We start from the raw sequence: 20283 nt of genomic DNA on the forward strand, positions 1-20283 counted from the left end.
AACTGTAAAGATGTATAAATATGACCTATCACAGTGATCAAACAGACATCCAAAATAATTCTGCAGTCCTTCAGATATGTAGTATACCTGCAGTGTTACTGCTGCAGGACTATTACTGTTCCTGAGTGTGCTTGCTTATGAAGGGAACATCTAGCTACTTACACATGCTTATATCACAGACTTATTGATTTTACATTTATTTTAGAAAATTTCCTTTCTTTCCCTCATTTTATTATTTCATATTATTTTCATTATATTATACATTTCATAATATTTTCATTATATTATATTCATATTGGTTGCTTTAACCTTATAGCAAACTTAATATAAATGCATGATGGAAGAAAAACAGACACAAAAATGGACACTGAAAGTTTTGGTCAGAAAAAAAAAAAAAGTTATATAACATTAGCCAGATAAAGATCAAAATTATGAAGTATTTCATGGCTATGTACTGAATCAGAAAATAAATAATTAGTGTTTTAGTATTCTGGTAATTTCTCATCTGCTTGTTCTGTGGTTCATATATTGATTTTTTTTTTCCACTCAAAATTAATATTAAATATTGACAGTGGAATTTTTCCAGAGGCAGGAATGAAAAGAGAACTGATAAATACAAACTTCAGGTAAGATCAACAGAAGCTAAAATAACATTCTCATCTGAGTAAGTATCCCAACAGAGTCAGCATTAGACCACTGGGCTCTCCCGGCAATCAGTGAGAAGAACCAGTTGCTTCCAAAGTAGAACCCAAAACCATGACTGTACCGTGAAAGAGCTGAACTAGCATTAATTAGTAAGAAAGGCAAAGTGCAGGGTTATCTATATCAATACTGTTGCTTCTGGAACTTTGTCAAAAGCATACAGTTCTTTAAGATGAATGTACTCATCCCCTTGGAAGAAACAGCCTAAGTCATTCTCAGCAAGTACATATGCTGAGCAAAGATAAAGTGTTGTTTTCAGAAGGTATCACTTCTGTAGTACCCACTTGTCATTTAACAAAGACTTGGTTCTGGGCTGTCTCAGTTTGAAAAGAATAAACCCATTTCCCAGGGCATCCAATAACAGGTTACTGAGTGATTTGAACTACTGAAAATGTGTTTCTCATGGGGACAGAAAAGAAATATCCAGGCAGGTTATACTTTTAAATATCTTTTAAAACCCATTTTAAAATCTTTTTCAAACTCAAAAAAAGGAGAGACCTGAGTTCTGCTCTGAAGTTTCTGGATTTTTGTAGCCAGTGTTTATATTAGAAAACATGAGATTTTCAGAAGAGAGAGAAATACTGTTATCCATTTGGGTTGAAGAAGGCAAGAGATCAGGTGTCTCAGTTTCCTGTTTGATTACTGTAACCCTCATACAGTAATAAAAAACTCAGCTGTTTTCCTATCTGTCTGAAATTGTTCTTACATCTTTCTCCACCTCACCACACTGCCTGCGCCTCCCACCCTCCAACAGAGGTGAAGCTTTGCATTATGCTAGGCTCAGTCCTTCTGCACACAGTCATGGACATAGAAGAAGACAAAAATAATAGAATTTTAAATTCTGGGACATATATTTTCTTTATTAACTTGTATTCAAGAGTCCAAAAAGTTGGCTTGGCTAACTCCCAGGTTAGGTAAATAGTCTGACCATATTTAAATGATCATACGGTGGCTGATAGACCAGAAGGTTGTGCTGCCATTCAGATGGACCTGGACAGGCTGGAGAAATTGACCAACAAGAATCTCACAAAATTCAACAAAAGGAAATGTAAAATCCTGCACCTGTGAAGGAATAATGCCCCCCACCTATACAGACCTACGAAGTAGCTTTGTAGAAAAGAATCCTTGGGTCATGGAATCCTAGAATGGAAAGGCTGGAAAGTACCATAGAGTTCACCTAAATTCAACCCTGCTGACATAGACAGGGATGCCACCCAACAGATCAGGTTGGCCAAGGCCCCATTATGCCTGGCCTTGAACATCTCGAGGGATGGAGCATCCACAACTTCTCTGGGCAACCTGTGCCAGTGCCTCACTACTATTACAATGAACAATTTCCTCCTAATGTCTAATCTAAATCTCTACTCTTTTAGTTTAAGAACATTGTCCCCTGTCCTATCATTGTCTACCTGAGTAACAAGTCCTTCTGTATCTTTTTTGTAAGACCCCTATAGGTACTGAAAGGCTGCCATGAGGTCTCCCCAGAGCCTTCTCTTCTCCAGGCTGAATAGATGCAGCTCTCTCAGCTTTCTTCATGGAAGAGGTGCTCCAATCCTCCTGGGAGTATTGGTTAATACTCAGTTGAATATAAGCCCACAGTGTGCTCAGGTGGACAAGAAGGCCAACAGCATCCTGGCTTGTATAAGAAATGGTGTGGCCAGAAGGGCTAGAGAAGTGATTGTCCCCCTATACTCACAGAATCAGAGAATCATCTAGGTTGGAAGACCTAGTGAGGCCTGTGGTGAGGCTGCACCTCAAGTACTGTGTTCAGTTTTGGGCCCCTTGCTACAAGAAAGACATCGAGGTGCTCGAGCGAGTCCAGAGAAGTGCTACAAAACTGGTGAGGGGTCTGGAGAACAAGTCTTACGAGGAGAGGCTGAGGGAGCTGGGGTTGTTCAGTCTGGAGAAGAGGAGGCTCAGGGGTGACCTTATTGCACTCTACAGATACCTTAAAGGAGGCTGTAGTGAGGTGGGGGTTGGTCTATTCTTCCACGTGGCTGGTGACAGGACAAGGGGGAGTGGGCTAAATTTGCGCCATGGGAGGTTTAGGTTGGATATTAGGAAGAACTCCTTTACCGAAAGGGTTGTTAAGCTTTGGAATGGGCTGCCCAGGCAAGTGGTGGAGGTCTTCAAAAGACATTTAGATTTAGAGCTTAGTGATATGGTTTAGTGGAGGACTTGTTAGTGTTTGGTCAGAGGTTGGACTGGGTGATCTTGGAGGTCCCTTCCAACATAGACAATTCTGTGATTCTGTGATCCTGTGAAATTCAACATGAGCACACAATGCGCTGAAAGCCAACTGCATCCTGGGCTACACCAAAAGAAGCATGGCCAGCAGGTTGAGGAAGTGATTCTCTCCCTCCACTGCTCCGGGGCCTGGAGCACCTCTCCTTCTTCACTGACTTTGGCACCTGTAAGGCTGTTTCTCACTCCTCTTACTCTCCCAGCTGCTGTGTGGTGCAGCATTTTTTATTTTATTTTTTCCTATCTTAAATATGGTCTCACAGAGGTGCAAAACAACATTGCTTATTGGCTCAGCTCTGGTCAGCAGCAGGACCATTACCTACCAAAACCTTGCCACATAAACATACTTGGAATTAGAGAATGAATTGAACAAAAAATTTTATTCATGATGACTGATGTAATGAATTGGACCTCTGAATCTTTGTGCAGTTCTGAAGTATTAGAATAGAAGCTGCTAATGCTTTTCTTTAAAAAACAGCTCTAGACTGGTTTAATCTCATGATGGCTTAGGGGATGTTTTGTACAGTAGGGAATGTACCCTGCAGTGGAAATCTCCATTGTTAAAACTGTGTTTGGAATTCCAGCAATCCACACCAGTTTCATTAATAAACATGTTGTCAAATAAAATAATGGCTGAATTAATTTACCGTATGTTTTCATGAGCTGATATTTAGAAACAGATTGATGTGAATTATTACTCTTATGGTAACTGTTCTTTCATGTTTTGATAGCAAGCAAAAGGCTCAGGTCACATATGCTGAGCACTAGAAAGTGTATGGGATGAGGCAATTCCCCCAGATTCTTTACAGCCTGTATTCTCAAACATAGAGTTGATTTAGCTAATAAGTTTGATTGTAAACTGGCCTTCAAATAGCTAAGATATTAAACCAGACAATCAACATATGAGACTGCATTTGCAGAACAATTGTGGAAATGTAATTCTTAGAGATGAGAATTCAACAGATTGTCCAACTGCCTGATAAACATGCTCAAATGGCTTTGAATATTCATTTTGGTGAATGTGATTGTAGTGATTTTCATCAGAGAAAAACATTTTTTGCCTTTTCAAAGGTATGCATTTAAGTAATTTTCAGATTTTCCTGGAAGAATGAGACATGGATTGTTATCGAAGCAGGTGTCTACGACTCTAGATGTTCAATAAAAGGGTTTTCAGAACATCAGTTTAGCAGATTTCAACTGTCCAGGCATTCCTGCTCTTCTGGTTTTCTGGAATGAGAAGAGCAACTGAGTGGGAATGAGTATAACAAAGATATACTGTGTATGCTGGCCAGGAGTATAAAGGAAGCCCTGGAGATACGAAACAGAGATGGATGAACTGGATGAGAATCAATTATCCTACTACTCCACTCTCATCTGACCTACATTAAAATGGGATGCAGCCATGTATTTCCAACTGCTTTTGAAAATTTCACACAATGAAAACAATAGTTTCCAGAGGGACCTAGATTTCTGCTGAATTATTTCTATATCATTGTGACAGGAACAAAAAGAAAGTATGATACACAAAACAAATTTTAGATATGCCATAATGCATTTTTTTTTCCCCAGGAGAAATCCACCTCCAGGTCTCACTCTCCCCAAACAAAAATAACAAACAAACAAAAAACACAAACAAACAAGCAAACAAAAGGAAACTTCATAATGAAACAACAAACTTTTGAAACTTTTGAAACTTTCAAAATAAAACAACAAACAAACAAAACCTCAAAGTTTGCATTCAAAGCATACGAGCAAAAATATCAATTGCAAAAAATGATCTAGAAATGAGAATGTTTCTATGAACGTCACCCAACAAAAGAGCATGGCTAATCTTCTTTACATTATTTTCATTTCACTGCTGAATTATTAAACAGCAATTTTTCTACTGCTTTGAACTCTGAAATAGCATTTTCTGCTCTCTGGTATCCCGCATCAATCAAATCCGTCTGCCACAGATCTCAAATAGCTTGTTGGAAAAACATGGTAATTTAACATGCTGCCTGTACTGAACCACTTGATAAAGCCACAAAGTGCTGAGGATGTTTCCATTAAAAATAATTGTCCAATATTGGCTTCCTAATGGAGTTTTGGTTAATTGACAATTATTTACTTGTTAAATATTAAGGCAATTTAAACCATTCCTTAACCCTCATTCTTCATTTAATTTACTATAAAAGTGAATGAAAAGCTGTAAATGCAGGTACTGTAGAATGAAGGATTTTAGTGATGTCTCTGTTTGATGACAAAAGGAGATGGAGCTAGTAGTATAAATGATCAGTGCAGTTAAAATGGCTTCAGATCACATGCAGAAGAATGCCTTAAGGTGCCATCAATCAGACTCAGATTTACCAAGTTGTAAAGGGAGCCCCCATCCCTCAGCCAGGGTAGTACATGCCCCTTCTGCGTTGTATGACTAGTGGCAGGCATGTGGCTGTACTTCCACACAGATTTCTGTCTTTTTAATCAAAACCCTCCTTCATAAGATTAGGGGAAAAAAAAATAAAAAATCCTGTGTTCATAGTCTACTTCATATTTGTTCACTGGGAAGAAGTTCTTTTTTCTTTTTTACTTTTTTTTTTTTTTTTAATTTCTCTGTCTTCATGAAGAAATGATTGCTAATAGGTTAAATGTACTTCTACTTTCCTACAGTATATTGAAAGAGTGAATTCTCTTGCTATTAAGTAGGTAAGAGTTTGGATTAGACATTATCTGAGAATTCTGGATAAAATAAGATCAAACTAAGAAATCAAGATTGGACATCTAAAATCAAATAAATACCAAATCTCTGTTATATACTAAAAAAAAAAAAAAAAAAAGCTGTGGGCAAAAAATAACTTCTTGGAAAAAAGGGGGGTTGACAGTGTTGCTGTAAGGCTGGTGGTTAGCTGACACTTAACTTGCTGCCTGGGAAGAAGGCATAAATGGTGGGAACAGGAGCTTGCACAGTCTTAAACCCACTCTCAGCCTGCATAAGTGTAGTGGGTTTATGTGGAAAGGTTTTGGTAGCAGGGGGCTATGGGGCTGATTTCTGATAGAAGGATCTAGAAGCTGACCCATGTTAGGTCAGGGCCCTGCTGCTGACCAGAGCTGAGCCAATAAGCCATGTTGTTTTGCACCTTTGTGAGACCATATTTAAGACAGGAAAAAAAAAAAAAATGCTGCACCACACAGCAGCTGGGAGAGTGAGAGGAGTGAGAAACAGCCTTGCAGGCGCCAAGGTCAGTGAAGAAGGAGGGGGGGAGGTGCTCCAGGCACCGGAGCAGAAGTCCCCTGCGGCCTGTGGTGAGGACCATGGTGAAGCAGGATGTCCCCCTGCAGCCCATGGAGTACCACGGTGGAGCAGGATTCCACGCTGCAGCCCGTGGAGGAGACCATGGTGGAGCAGGTGGCCCTGCACCGACGGAGGCTGCTGCCTGTGGAAGACCACTGCTAGAGCAGATTCTGGGCTGGCCCGTGGAGAGGAGACCACGCAGGAGCAGGTGACCTGGCAGGAGCTGCTGCCCATCGGGAATCCAGGTTGGAGCAGTTTTCTCCTGAGTGAAGGACCCAGTGGTACGGACCCATATCTGGAGCAGTTCTTGAAGAGCTGCTGTCTGTGGGAAGCCCACGCCGGATCAGTTCATCAAGGACTGTATCCCGTGGGAGGGACCCCACAGCACAGGGGACGAGAGTGACCGAGAAGGAGCGGCAGAGAAGAAGCGCTGTGACTGACCATAACCCCCATTCCCCCGTTCCCCTGCACTGCTTGGGGGGAGGAGATGGAAGAGGGTGGATGTGGGGGGAAGGTGCTTTTGTTTTCTTTCCTTTGTTTCTCACTTTTCTAGCTTGTTAGTAATAAGCAATAAATCTTACTATCTCCCTACGCCGAGTCTGTTTTGCCTGTTACAATAATTACTGTGTGATCTTCTCATCCTTATCTCAACCTCTGAGCCCTTTTCATCATATTTTCTTCGCATTCCTCTTTGAGGAGGGGGAGTGAGAGAGCGGTTGTGGTGGAGCTCGGCCTCCCACCCAAGTAAAACTAACACAATGAGGATGGAAGGAGAAGGTCAGGGGGGTGGTGGGAAAGGAGGTCAGATGGCTGTGGGTTGAGCAGGTGCTACTGAAGCCCCTGGCAATCTGCAGCCATGATCACTGTTTTGCCAGCAGAACATGTGATACCTTGGCTGCACAGAAGGATGCACAACAGAGCTGCCAGATGAATGAGTCTTGGCAAGCCCAAAGATGGAGAGGGAAATCTGAAGCCTCTGGCTAAAACAGGAAAATTAGTCAGGTGCAGTCTGGATTCAGAACACTGAAAACATAATTGTTATTCACTCAATATTCCTACCTAATCTTGCTTGTATAGTGATTATATATGTGCCCATTAATTTTTTAATGTGTGGTCATATGTGCCCATTTTATTTTTTAATTTTTAAAAACCTTTTACATGTTTTTTTTTTTTTATTTTATTGGATAAGACATGATGATTTTGACTAGCTGTGAAGAGAGTTTATGTCAGAAAAGAATAGAAGAAACTCATCTGCAAAGCTCCAAACTATTCTTATGCTGCATAGGAAACAAATTTGCAAGTTTATTAAAGGAAAATCATACAGTTTTCATATACCAGCATCAACAAAAAGGATTGAAAATGAGAGACTCAACCTTTTTATAAACAGAATGCAGAAAATCAGTCTCTTAACTCCTCACTAATGCTAATGTGAATTAAGTTAAACAGCACCTGAAAAGAGATCTCTAAGCAAAACCACAGGCAGATAGCTTTGGAAAACTTAAAAATATCATAACATATGCATTCATCCACCATTAGTGATTCTGGCTTACTGAATTGGCTGGACAGAGCAACAGATTTCTGCCTTGTCAGCATTTTAATTTGAAGGAAGACTGCCAGAGATGTGGTAACACACATCCCCTCCCCTCCCCTCCCCTCCCCTCCCCTCCCCTCCCCTCCCCTCCCCTCCCCTCCCCTCCCCTCCCCTCCCCTCCCTTCCCCTCCCCTCCCCTCCCCTCCCCTCCCCTCCCCTCCCCTCCCCTCCCCTCCCCTCCCCTTACATAATGTCTGTGATTCATTTTCCTTTTATTAAGCAGTGCCTCGTCTAAGAGCCACTGCCTGTGGGGTATTTAAGAGATCACATCTCCTGTCAGCTACAGACTTTTCTGTATGAGTTTCACCAGCAAACTCATATACTATAATGTAGAGAGCACTTTAGGAAAACTGTTAGTGTGTATTAAGTTGTCGTGATATTATGCCTGTTTGCAACAGAGTTCTCTGATGGATACCGGTCACTTTGCAAAGTACTTCAAATTCTGACAGTGCATGCTCCATGGATGTGTATGTGAATAACCTAAAACTGAATAGGTTAAACTGCATGACTAAGCAATTAGGAAGAACATACATGTATACATTCCTCTTACAAAACACTAGTCTAGGAAAGTTATTTAAGAATGAAACAAACAATGCATAAGGAAAAAGAAAAGGAGAATTAGCAATAACATACAAAAAAAAAAAAAAAGCTTTACAGAGTATAAGGATGCAATACAATAGAAAGCTCATTGACTTGGATAAGTAAAAATGCTTTTAGTAAATATGTTAAGTAGAACAAAGTAGTATGCAAGACTAGAAGGAACAAGCAGAACAAGTACTAATTTATAAAAAGACTGAAATGTGAAAAGGCTTAGAAAATAGTAAAGGAATTCTAATGCATTAAAAATGTCAAAAAGATTTAAAAGAAATAGAGAAAAAAATTAACAGAGAAAAATGTAACACAGAAAAGCTTACTAGCAACAAAAACAAGAAAAGACTAGAAAACATTCTGAGTGTGGAAGCATCATTATAAACTTTGATAAAGTTTTAGTTCATAGTACTACTTCCATAGTTTTGACTCCTTATATTGTGGATGAAGAAATATTTTTCTGTGCTACCTTTTCTTTTTTTTTCTTCAGCTTGAAAAAGAAGACGAAATCTCTTTTATTTCAGCCATAAATCAATACTGTGAAAGAAGCATAGAAGGTCAAAATAGTTTCAGCTAATTTTTTTTTTTTTTAATGTGAAACTTTCACAAGTTCCCAAACATGAGAATTAAAAATGAGTGCAATTTCAGAATACTCACAAAAAATACATATAAATATATAAATAAAAGTAACGTGTTGTACAGAATATCTTAAAACTCTAAAAAATGTAATTTTAATGACAGTTAACCCTTTAGGAGCTCAGCAAGTCCTTTATGTTATATGTTCCTTTATCAAAGTTAGTATCTATTTTTCAAAACTGATCATCTTTGATTTGAAGAGATCTGTTCTCCTGAACCCTTCCCTGAAACCTCACTCTTTCATTCTCTTCATTTAAATATATATATTCTGTCAACTAATCAAATTTCTATATAAGCATAGTCGTTTCACTCAGGTGGGCAGCCAAGGTTCACCAGAGCCACTCTCTTACTCCCCTTAATCAAAGGGGAAGAGGGAAAAAATATGATGCAAAAGGCTCAAGGGTTGAGATAAGGATGGAGAGATTACTCAACAATTATTGTGGTGGGCAAAACAGCATAGGGAGTGTTGTGGTTTAACCCGGCTGGCAGCTAAGCACCACACAGCCATTTGCTCACCCTCCCCATTTCCTCTCTGGGATGGGGGAGAGAAACAGGAAAATGAAACCTGTAGGTTGAGATAGAGACAGTTTATTAAGACAGGATGATGATGATGATGATGAGGAGGAGGAGGAGGAGGAGGAGGAGGAGGATGATGAGGATGATGATGAGGATGATGATAAGAATAAGAATAATTAATAACAAGCTAGAGAAGTGAGAAACAAAGAAAGGAGAGAAACCAAAACACCAAAAAGGAAACAAAACAAACAAACAAACAAAAAAAAAGAAAAAAACCTTCCCCCCCATTCGCCCTCTTCCACCTCCTCCCTCCCAAGCATTGTAGGGGAACAGGGGAATGGGAGCTGCGGTCAGTCTATAGCACTTTGTCTCTGCTGCTCCTTCACAGTCACTCTCTGTCCCTGCTCCACATGGTGTCCCTACCACGGGATGCAGTCCTTCCTGAACTGATCCTGTGTGGGCTTCCCACAGGCACCAGCTCTTCAAGAACTGCTCCCACATGGGTCTGTGCCACAGGGTCCATCTATCATGAGCAAACTGCTCCAGCATGGGTGCATCATGGGTGGCAGCTCCTGCCAGGTCACTTGCTCCACCATGGTCTCCTCTCCATGGGCTGCAGCTCCAGCCCGGAATGTGCTCCAGCAGGGGTTCTCCAGAGGCCACATCCTCCTTCCGTGCAGATCCACTTGCTCCCCCGTGTTCTCTTTGTGGGCTGCAGCATGGAAACCTGTTCTGCCTGTACCACTGCAGGTATCACTATGGCCTGCAGGGGGACAGCCTGCTTCACCATGGTCCTCACCACAGGCCGCAGGAGAACTTCTGCTCCATTGCCTAGAGCACCTCTTCCCCATCCTTCTTCCTTGACCTGCAGGGCTGTCTGCAGGGCTGTTTCTCTCACATTTTCTCACTCCTCTCTCTCCCAGCTGCTGTTCTGTCTCTGTCATTATTTGGTGGTGTTTTTGTTTGTTTGTTTGTTTGTTTGTAATTATTATTATTATTTTGTTTGTTTGTTTGTTTGTTTTCCTTTCTTAAATATATTCTCATAGAGGCATGTAACAGAGGTTATATTCTCACACAGGGCAGCTTCTGGATTCTTCTCACAGAAGATACCCCTAGGGCCGCCATCTACCAAACCTTGCCATGTAAACCCACTACACTCATGGGCCCAGCTCTGGGTAGTGGTGGGTCTCTTTTGAAGTTAACTCCAGCTAACTCCAGCTGGCTCTTTACTGACATGGTGCAGCTTATGGACTTTGCTAGCAGGGGCTATTCCTGTAACCCCTACTAACAAACTCTTGCCATGTAAACCCAGAACAAAAAGTTTCTATGTTAAATAATAAATAGGAACATTTAAGCACCAATGTTAGAAATATGTGGTTAAAAAAGTTAATCTTTTCTGATTTTTACTTTCACAAGTAAATCTAAAAGTTATAGCTAGAAACTACTCTTTTTTTTTTTTTTTTTTTTAATTATTGAATATGATTCATAATGCACTACATCAATTTTCTTGTATCTTTTTTTCCTCCTTTTAAATGGAGGGCTCTCTATAAATACTCTTGGGCTCACATGCATACCAATATCTCCTGCATTCTAACAGTCACATATGTATTTATTGTATTTATCTCTGTTTATACCTGTTTTTGTCTCTCATAGTGCAAACATTTCATTGTATACTGGATGGAAATAAAAGATAAGAAAATAACAAAAACACCCAGTCTGGAAATAAAAGGTTCTTTAGTGCTCCATATTTCAACAAGATTTCTCATTGTTCCACAGGAGCTGTTTTTTGAGAAATTTGAATTTTGCACTACAAAACATTTGCTAAACGAACATTTTCTAGATCCATACTAGATGACTGAGAAATGCAATGACCAACTCCAGAGTAGTTCATTCTCACAGTTGTATGGAAACACTGCAGATTTGGCCTTGCACAATTATCTCTCTCTAGTGATTTGTTTGCAGTAATGCCAGATTCTCTGTGGTTCTTTTTTTACAAACCACTCTAGGAATTTGGCTGACAGAGTTTCAGGTCTTTGCAGAGTAATGCCCAAGAGAGATTCAGAGAGAATTGCTAAGGTATCAACAATTTTAAGATGAGAGTGTTAAGACACTCTCATACACATAGTTGCTGTAGGAAAGACTTGGACACTTATGGAGTGAGCTCTGGACATCATTTCCCACCATTTTTCCCATGTCAACCTACTTGTTCAATGTCTACCACATGCTGCTTGTCCTGCTAAGAATGCATCAACAAATCCAAGGCAAATTAAGATAATGGAACAAATCTGCATACTGAGAAAATGAAAATAATAATTTCATAATAAAGTCAGTGATTTGATACATTTTATAAATACATAAGTTACACTGGGAAACAGAAAGGAAATGAGCTTCAAAAACAGGGCTGAAAGAATTAATTGCATTCATTTTTTCCTTTTCTGAAAGAAATTCAGTTTCCTACAATTTGTGGAAGTTTTTTGTTTGTTTGTTTGTTTTTTGTTTGTTTTTAAATGTCTTGTCTTGACTGGTGTTTGACTCAGCTGTGGCCTTATGAACTCACAGTAATCTCCTCCCAGCATCCCATCATTTTGTTTATATATCCTTTGTTTATGGTGGTTTATCTGTAATAACCTGTTTACTTCCTGTTAAAAGAGGGTTAAAAAACAAACAACATAAACAACAACAAAAATGGAATTTAAAATTATTACACTTGTTTATAATGAATCCTCAGTTGTGTTTGTCGTAGGGAAGGAATAAATGAAAAAGACCAGTGTCCTGCATGTCTCACAATTTCCAGTTAGGAATTTTATTCCTTGTAGCACATGGACAACAAAGGTGAAGAAAAGGGAAACATGAGGGAATAAACAACACTGTGGTGAGCCTATTGATGTACTGAAATATAGGTCCTTATCAAGTGTCAGCAGTTGATAATACTAGTCACATGAAAATTTCTGTCTGTTTGAGAATTGACAATTGTATACATAAATTGGACTTTAATTATTCTTTTAAATTACCAGAAAACCTGAGGCTTCAGAAAACCTGCACTAAACTGTCATAAAATCAGAGAAAGATGCTGGGAGTGAAGAAGGAGACAAAGAAAAACCGAAATAAAAAAGAAGGTGAAGGAAAGAAGCTGATGGCCAACTGATATACAGGTAAGATAATACAGGCAAATGACTTCTTGGTGCTATTGTAAACATTTTTCTTAATTGTTTATTCAATTACTTGGATAAAAAGAGCAGTTTATAGTAAAAGAAATGAAGGAAAATTGCTAAACAAAGGGAGCAATCTGCTAGGGATCAAACAGCACACTGGAGAATAGAGAGATCTCAGATCAATTTTTCTGTTGCCTATACCGTCATAGAATCATAGAATCATAGAATATCCTGAGTTGGAAGGGACCCTTAAGGATCATCAAGTCCAACTCTTGACACCGCACAGGTCTACCCAAAAGTTCAGACCATGTGACTAAGTGCACAGTCCAATCTCTTCTTAAATTCATACACATTTTGATCCTGAATTTACCTTTAATTATAGGACTACCTTTAATTACCTTTAATTATAGGACTTGTATGATTTTCACCTAATTAAATGAAATTTGTGTTTGTGGAATGTTCAGTGCTTGTAGAAAAGGAAGTTATATGCCTGGATGGACAAGGGGTCCTTCAGTGTGCACCAGCTTTCACTTCCCAGGCCAATGGTATTGTTGTTGTATACTTTCAGTATGGTTACTACAACTGCATCTGGCCTTGCCTTGATCATGTGTGACAAGACTCAAGAATCAAATTGTGAGATCTCCTTCAGGTAGTTTATAGTTGTAATTCTGTTCTGTGTGTTTATTTTAACTTGTATACTGTCACCTGGGAAGAGGAAATGAGGAAATTTTTTTAGAAATATTATTGCAATCAATTTTTGTTTCAGGAAATGATCTAATCTGTATTGCTTTTCACTTTGTAATATATGAAATAGATTCTTTCTTTATAGTTTCTTTTCTATTTTCCTTTAGATACATATATATATAATTTAACTAGGATATAAGATGCACTGATTCAATGGCGAATTTTTGATCTACGTTTCTTAAGAACTAAAAATTTACTTTTGGTAACTGACAGTTCTGGAGATGTCCTTCCTGAGCCATGTTACCAGGGTGGATCATGCATCCTGTCTCTGCCTTACTACTTTCAGAATAGCAAAGCCATTTTAAACAAGTTTCTATTATTAATATTTTAGTTATGAAATTTCATTTGCCCCATAGCAGTTTTGATGACTAATGCATCATTCCTGGGCTGAAGAAAATTATTTTTGTTGCATATCTTTTATTTATTTATTTATCATTTAGTTATTATTTTTCACATTCTGTACAGTGCTTCCAAGTGATAAATGTTAAAACAATTATGCATCCTCACATATGCATATTTATACACAAAATATGTTTGAATATTTGAGATTTCAGTGACACGTTAAATATTTTTAACGTATTCCTTCAGTGGTTAAGAAATACATTTTACATTTGTCTTTTTAAAAGTCTTGTCCCTCACAGACCTCAAATAAAACATTTCTATTAACATGTCTAGCAGACCTTGAGGGCAAAATTTCTAAACATTACATTGGAGACTCAATACTATTTTTTATGGATTTTACATGCTTTTATCTGGTGTTATAGGTTGAATATTTGTGCAACAGAATTTGTTTGCTAAATAAATTGAATGCAACAACATATATGTTGAATTGATATTAACATTCTTTGCAATATGATAATTTTAATGTTGTAACACAAAACAAAAAGCAGTAGAATTTCCATCATAGGGTTCTGTGTGTGTTTTAATTCTTCCATTATCTTGTAACATTTAAAACATCAAAATACATGTGTCTTGAATGCTGAAGGAGCTGATTCAGCCTAAATTAACAATGAGCTGAGATAATGTCATGTCATGATATACATGTCATGTCATGTATAATAGTGTAATATAAAGTAGAAAACTTACTTGCAGACTGTGCCTGACCTCTTGAATTAAGGTAATTAGGTAATAAAAAATATAATTACTTCAGGTGATCACTTATTATGAAGAGGAGTCTTCCAGGAACAGTAGTGGTAATGGACATGAAAAACGGTGTGCTGGATTCAATAGTCCACAAAGATCAGACTTCTCTACTACAGAATGGGACATTATGGACTGCAGTGTAGGTTTTTGTGTGTTTTATATGACCTGCCAATCTTCTGATATTTGGATAAGAAACATTTTAACCATCAGTCTCTGATTTTATTTTATTTTATTTTATTTTATTTTATTTTATTTTATTTATTATTTTTAATCTCAGGAATAGACTTGATTTTAGTATCACAGTGAAAAAGCATAGTAGTCATGTTCAAATTAAAATGGACTGTGTTGGCTCTGAAGAGCAACCAAATACAGCAGCATTTGAAATATTTAAATCACTTTTTGGACTACATTGAAATTTAGTCTGGAATAAAGTTTCCAAACATTACTGTATTAAATTTCTACAGTTGTTACAGTTATTACTGAGCTGATTTTGAATTCTAAGTTATACTAGATTTATTTCACAGTTGGTAGCTGAAGTCAACTGGTAAGAAAAATTGTACTGAAATTTCACAACTTTCTAATGTTTCCTTTGAATGACCTGTATGAGCTGCTCTTGTATGACCGGTATTTCCTTTGTATGACCTGTATGAGTTGCTCTGTAAGAGGATTTGAACATCTGAGATAAATTATAAGATGTTAATAGCTAATAATATTTAAGCAGTCCTGTCTATTTTCATTTTCTTTTGTCCATTTTCCAAAAGGATAAAGTAGAAGTGATGAATTCAGTAGGAGAACACATAGACACTTAAGGCTTGTGTTTGGTTCATCTTCATGTGAACAAAATTCAATAAGAGATGTCTAAAATGCTCTCATAAAAAGAAAAAAAAAACATTCTTAAAAAATTTTCTGATAAATTATGCATCATCAACTTGATAGAATCAACAAGAATAGAAATAAACTCATATGCTCCATTTATTAGGGAGTTTAAAATGGTTATATACAATATTCTTGTTTGTTTGAAGCATGTAGGTTTATATACATGGTGGCATATATATGGCATATATACATGGAAGGCATATATAAATGCTGGCTTCAGTAGCCAGCATTGGGTAATATTAACTCCCTTTCTGAAAACAAATAAAATGCTGAAATCAATATGACTTTGCATTATCTATTATCATGAAATGGTTTCATACAGTAAGCTCAATAATAAAATGTAAGATACTTCTGAATAAAAAACTCTACTAAAACAAGTCTACTCCAATCTTTATTTATTTTTTTAAAAGAAGGTTCTTTGTGTGTGTGTGTACAGGGGGAAGAGACAAAAATTAGGATTTAGTAAAGAAATTACTAAGTAAATACGGAAAATAAGTAAATAAATTAATAAATTAAGTTTCACAGCAATGAGCCTCAATAGACACCTCCTCTTCCCCCCCCCCCCCCCCCCCAATGATGTTACTTTTCATAACTAAAAATGATCAGTGTCCTATAAAAAAGCTAATGACAGCAAAGGAGAAATTCTATACTACTCAGTACTACAGTCTTCAGCATCATGAGAGTGTCCAGAGAAGGTCTACAAAGATGGTGAAGGGCCTAGAGGGGAAGGCATACAAGGAGTGGCTGAGGTCATTTAGCCTGTTCAGCCCAGAAAAGAGGAGGCTGAGGGGAGACTTCATCCCAGTCTACAGCTTCCTCACAAGGGGGAATGGAGGGGCAGATGTCAATCTATTCTTTTTAGTAACCAGTGAAAGGACCCAAGGCAATGGAGTCAAGCTGCAACAGTGTGGATATCAGGAAAATGTTCTTCACTGAGAGAGTGGTCGTGGAGTGAAACATGCTCCCAAGTGACATAGTCATGGCACCAAGCCTGTTGGAGTTTATGAAGCATTTGGACTTTGCTCTTAGTCATATGGTCTGAATTTTTGGGTAGACCTGAGTGGTGCCAGGAGTTGGACTCGATGATCCTTGTGGGTTCCTTCCAACTTGGAATATTACCTGATTCTATGATCATTGCTTCACTTACCTTGACAAAGTCTATAGCTAATGTATTGTTTCTAGAGTCCCTTTACAATCAATGGAGAGAAATATATGAACTTTTAAAGTACTTTTATGTGCTATGTTTCAGACAACTATTTTAAAATGAGAAGAATTGTCTGTGTCTTTCTCTGGACTGTGAAGATATTTTAGGCTGATAATTATATTGTGATATATCCAGATACATTTGTTATAGACAGTTTGAAATATGTAATTTTGTTTCTAAAATTCACTGGGATAAAAGCATTTGTATTTACAAGCAGTAAAGCCAAATAAACTATTCAAAATTAAATGGCATCTGCACCTGCAATGCTGTGCATTACAGCACTTTAGAAATGATTGAAGTAAATTAACATCTACATAAAATTTTCAAACTTGACTCTAAAGATCTGATAACCTAGGTGTAAGGAATGAAACAACTGATGTTGAGGAAAAGGGAAACAATGAGACAATATCAGTAGACTTAATGTGTAAACAGATGTGAAATTTTGTAGATATCACAGCTGTTCATACACTGACCATATCTTAACTCATCCCAAAAATCATTTTTTAACTAGGAAGGAGTAAGATGACAAAAATACTTTAAAAAATACTAACATCTTGTGCAAAGGCAAGCAGATCTCAAAAGGAAGTAAAACCAGTTTGATCATCATTAGGTACCACTGCAGATATGGAGACTTAGGAACAGGGGCAGTCCTTCCTGGGAAAGTTGATTCTTGAGACTTCTATTTTTGTAGCTGTCCAGACTGATTGCCTTTCACCTGTTGATTTCTGCTACACTTAGAAGTTGTGGTGGTTTTACTCAGGTGGGCAGCTAGGCTCCACCACAACTGCTCTCTCACTCCCCCTCTCCTCAAAGAAGAAGGGGGAGAAAATACAACACAGAGAACTCGAGGTTTGAGATGAGAAAGGTTTAATTAAAGAGAAAGGGAATGGGGAGAAAAAAGAAACAAAAGAAACAATAGGTCCACGCAGAAGCACAGAGAGAAGGGAAAAAAAATATTCTCTACTTCCCATCAACGATCAATATTTGGCCACATCCTGGGAAGCACGGCATCAAAACGTGTAGTGGTTGTTCAGGAGGAAGAGCTCCCTCCCCCACGAGACCCCCCTTTTTATTGCTGAGTGTGACATCAGGTGTTATGGAATATCCCTTTGGTTGGTTTAGGTCAGCTGCCCCGGCAATGTCCCCTCCCCATCACTTGCCCACCCCCAGCCTGCTGGCTCTTAGGGGCTTGGAAGGAGTCCTGATGCTGTGCCAGCACTACGCAGCAATAGACACAACACTAGAGTGATATCAGTGCTGTTCCAGCTACAAGTGCAGAGCACAGCACTGTGTGGGCTGCTGCAGGGAAAAGGTGACTCCAGCTCAGACAGACCCAACACAGAAGTACAGAAATGAGAGGAAGCAGTGATACCATTGTGCAGCAGTTTATCTCTTGAGATATCCTTTGAAGCCACAGTCACTGTGAATTTCTCTTCTCCAAACAAACAACAATATATAACTGTAATTTCTTACTCTGTGGGAAGATCTTGGATATAGAAGTTTCATATCTCTTTTCTTATATCAAAATGTTCTGTATTGAGCGGGGTCATTGTTACTGAAGAGTATGTTCTCTTGTCAGATTGATGAGTTATTCAATCTGTTGTTTAACCCCATAACCTGAAGTTCATTATCCAGGACCAGAGCTAAAATTATGCAAAGAATGGTAGTTTTTTCTTGATTCTTTACCACTTTGGCTGTTTTTATGATTCACATTCTATGATAAATCCCTCTTAATTTTCAGCATACTACATTTCAATATATCTTATATGTCTTTGCTTCTCAGATACAATCTAATTCTTTTTAAATGGAGTTTTGTGACTAATAGTTAGAAAACCTACATTTTCAACTAACGTGTAGCGTGGAAGAAGCCTTTTCTATGTTTTGTGCTAGAAGAAGGAAAAAGAAAAGAACGGAAGACAAGTTGTATGAAGAGGTTTAGTGACATCCCTTTGAAATTCAGTCAAAAAGTTCAGAACTAAAATACATGATGAGATGATTATGAAAGCTTATCTCAAATTACTCTGAAGACCATTTGACCACCACAGATCCCAGACAGGGTATAAGTAACATTCTGTAAAACAGAAAAATGTTTGCTGTTCAGAAATTCAGAAAAGGCTGTTTTTGTTTATTTGCTTGTTTGCTTTTATTTTGTTTTGTTTTAGTCTTTAACTCATACTTATCTATATTCCAAGGAACCTTCAAGCTTGTGTTGATTTTGGTGTGATTTGAACTGAAATGTAAAGATACTTAATCATAATTTTGTATTTTAATGCTTCAGTTAAACCATCAGGTATCAATAATCCCAATGTCACAAATATATATGAGTACTGAGACCTCAAAGGGTGCCTGTCACTTTGTCTTTAAACTTCTGCGTGCAAAGTTGGCTTTCATCAAGTCTAAATAAAGAGAGTAACAGAAACAGTTATGTCAGTCCGGGCTTCTTTGAAAGGCCAAGAACACATTTGAATTTATTATTTATAAGGTAATTTTTTTTTTTTTTTAATTTAAAACTTTCTTTGTGATTCCCCACAAAGAAAGCCATGTTCCTCTGCGCTCCCCTGCGGGCCGCGGCCGCCCGCTCGATAAGACAAATCCGCTACTTCCATGGAACACCAGCATGCAGCTCCAGCGGAGGAGCCTTATTTGTGCACAGAGATAGTCCCGAAAATAATCCAGATACTCCCTTTGAGTTCACACCTGAGAACAAAAAGCGAATAGAAGCAATCATAAACAATTACCCAGGGGGACACAAGTCTGCAGCTGTGATGGCAGTACTAGATCTGGCTCAAAGACAGCATGGATGGTTGCCCATTTCAGCTATGAACAAGGTTGCTGAAGTTTTAGAAATGCCTCCCATGAGAGTGTACGAAGTAGCAACCTTCTATACCATGTATAACCGTAAGCCTGTTGGGAAATACCATATCCAGGTCTGCACTACCACGCCTTGCATGCTGCGGGACTCTGATAGCATTTTAGAAGCCATCAAGAAGAAGCTTGGTATAAAAGTTGGGGAGACAACACCTGATAAACTCTTCACATTGATTGAAGTGGAATGTCTGGGTGCTTGTGTAAATGCACCGATGGTACAAATAAATGACAACTATTATGAGGATTTGACACCCAAAGATATCGAAGAGATAATCGATGAGCTAAAGGCCGGCAAAGTTCCCAAACCTGGCCCAAGGAGTGGACGTTTTTCTTGTGAGCCAGCTGGTGGCCTTACATCTCTGACCGAACCACCGAAAGGACCGGGTTTTGGAGTTCGAGCTGACCTCTAAGGATGCCTCTAAAGATCTTTGTAATATATGCTAAACTGTCTGAAAATAATAAAGTAACTTTAATCTCAGTAAAATGATTTATGTTTTAATACTTTAAAATGAAGGGAAGCAATAGGAATTAGAGTGTTTAGCTTACTGTGGTCTAAACTACAGTAAAACCTAATCATGATTCAGATTATAAAAAAAGTGGACAAAAGTGATTCTGTAGATTGTAAAGTGTCTAATGATATTTTTAAAATTCAAATGAATAAAGTGTGAAGTGAATCATTTTGGTGAATATATTCCATTAAAAAAATGTTAGGCTTAGGACACAAACAGCTTTGTTAGTTCAGAACAAA

General features: G+C 38.2%; 1 protein-coding gene across 1 annotated transcript; it reads left to right on the top strand.

Moving 5' to 3' along the window:
- Nucleotides 1-19207: 19207 nt before the first annotated feature.
- LOC309874493 (NADH dehydrogenase [ubiquinone] flavoprotein 2, mitochondrial-like) lies at nt 19208-20016 on the top strand (the record flags this gene model as incomplete). Its single annotated transcript, XM_082752715.1, has 1 exon — nt 19208-20016. One exon carries the CDS (start codon nt 19208-19210, stop codon nt 19943-19945), a length of 738 nt encoding a protein of 245 aa, XP_082608841.1. The 3' UTR covers nt 19946-20016.
- Nucleotides 20017-20283: the final 267 nt, after the last annotated feature.

This window comes from Aythya marila (genome assembly GCF_965140915.1).
Source record: "Aythya marila genome assembly, chromosome: 2".
Taxonomy (NCBI): Eukaryota; Metazoa; Chordata; class Aves; order Anseriformes; family Anatidae; genus Aythya; species Aythya marila.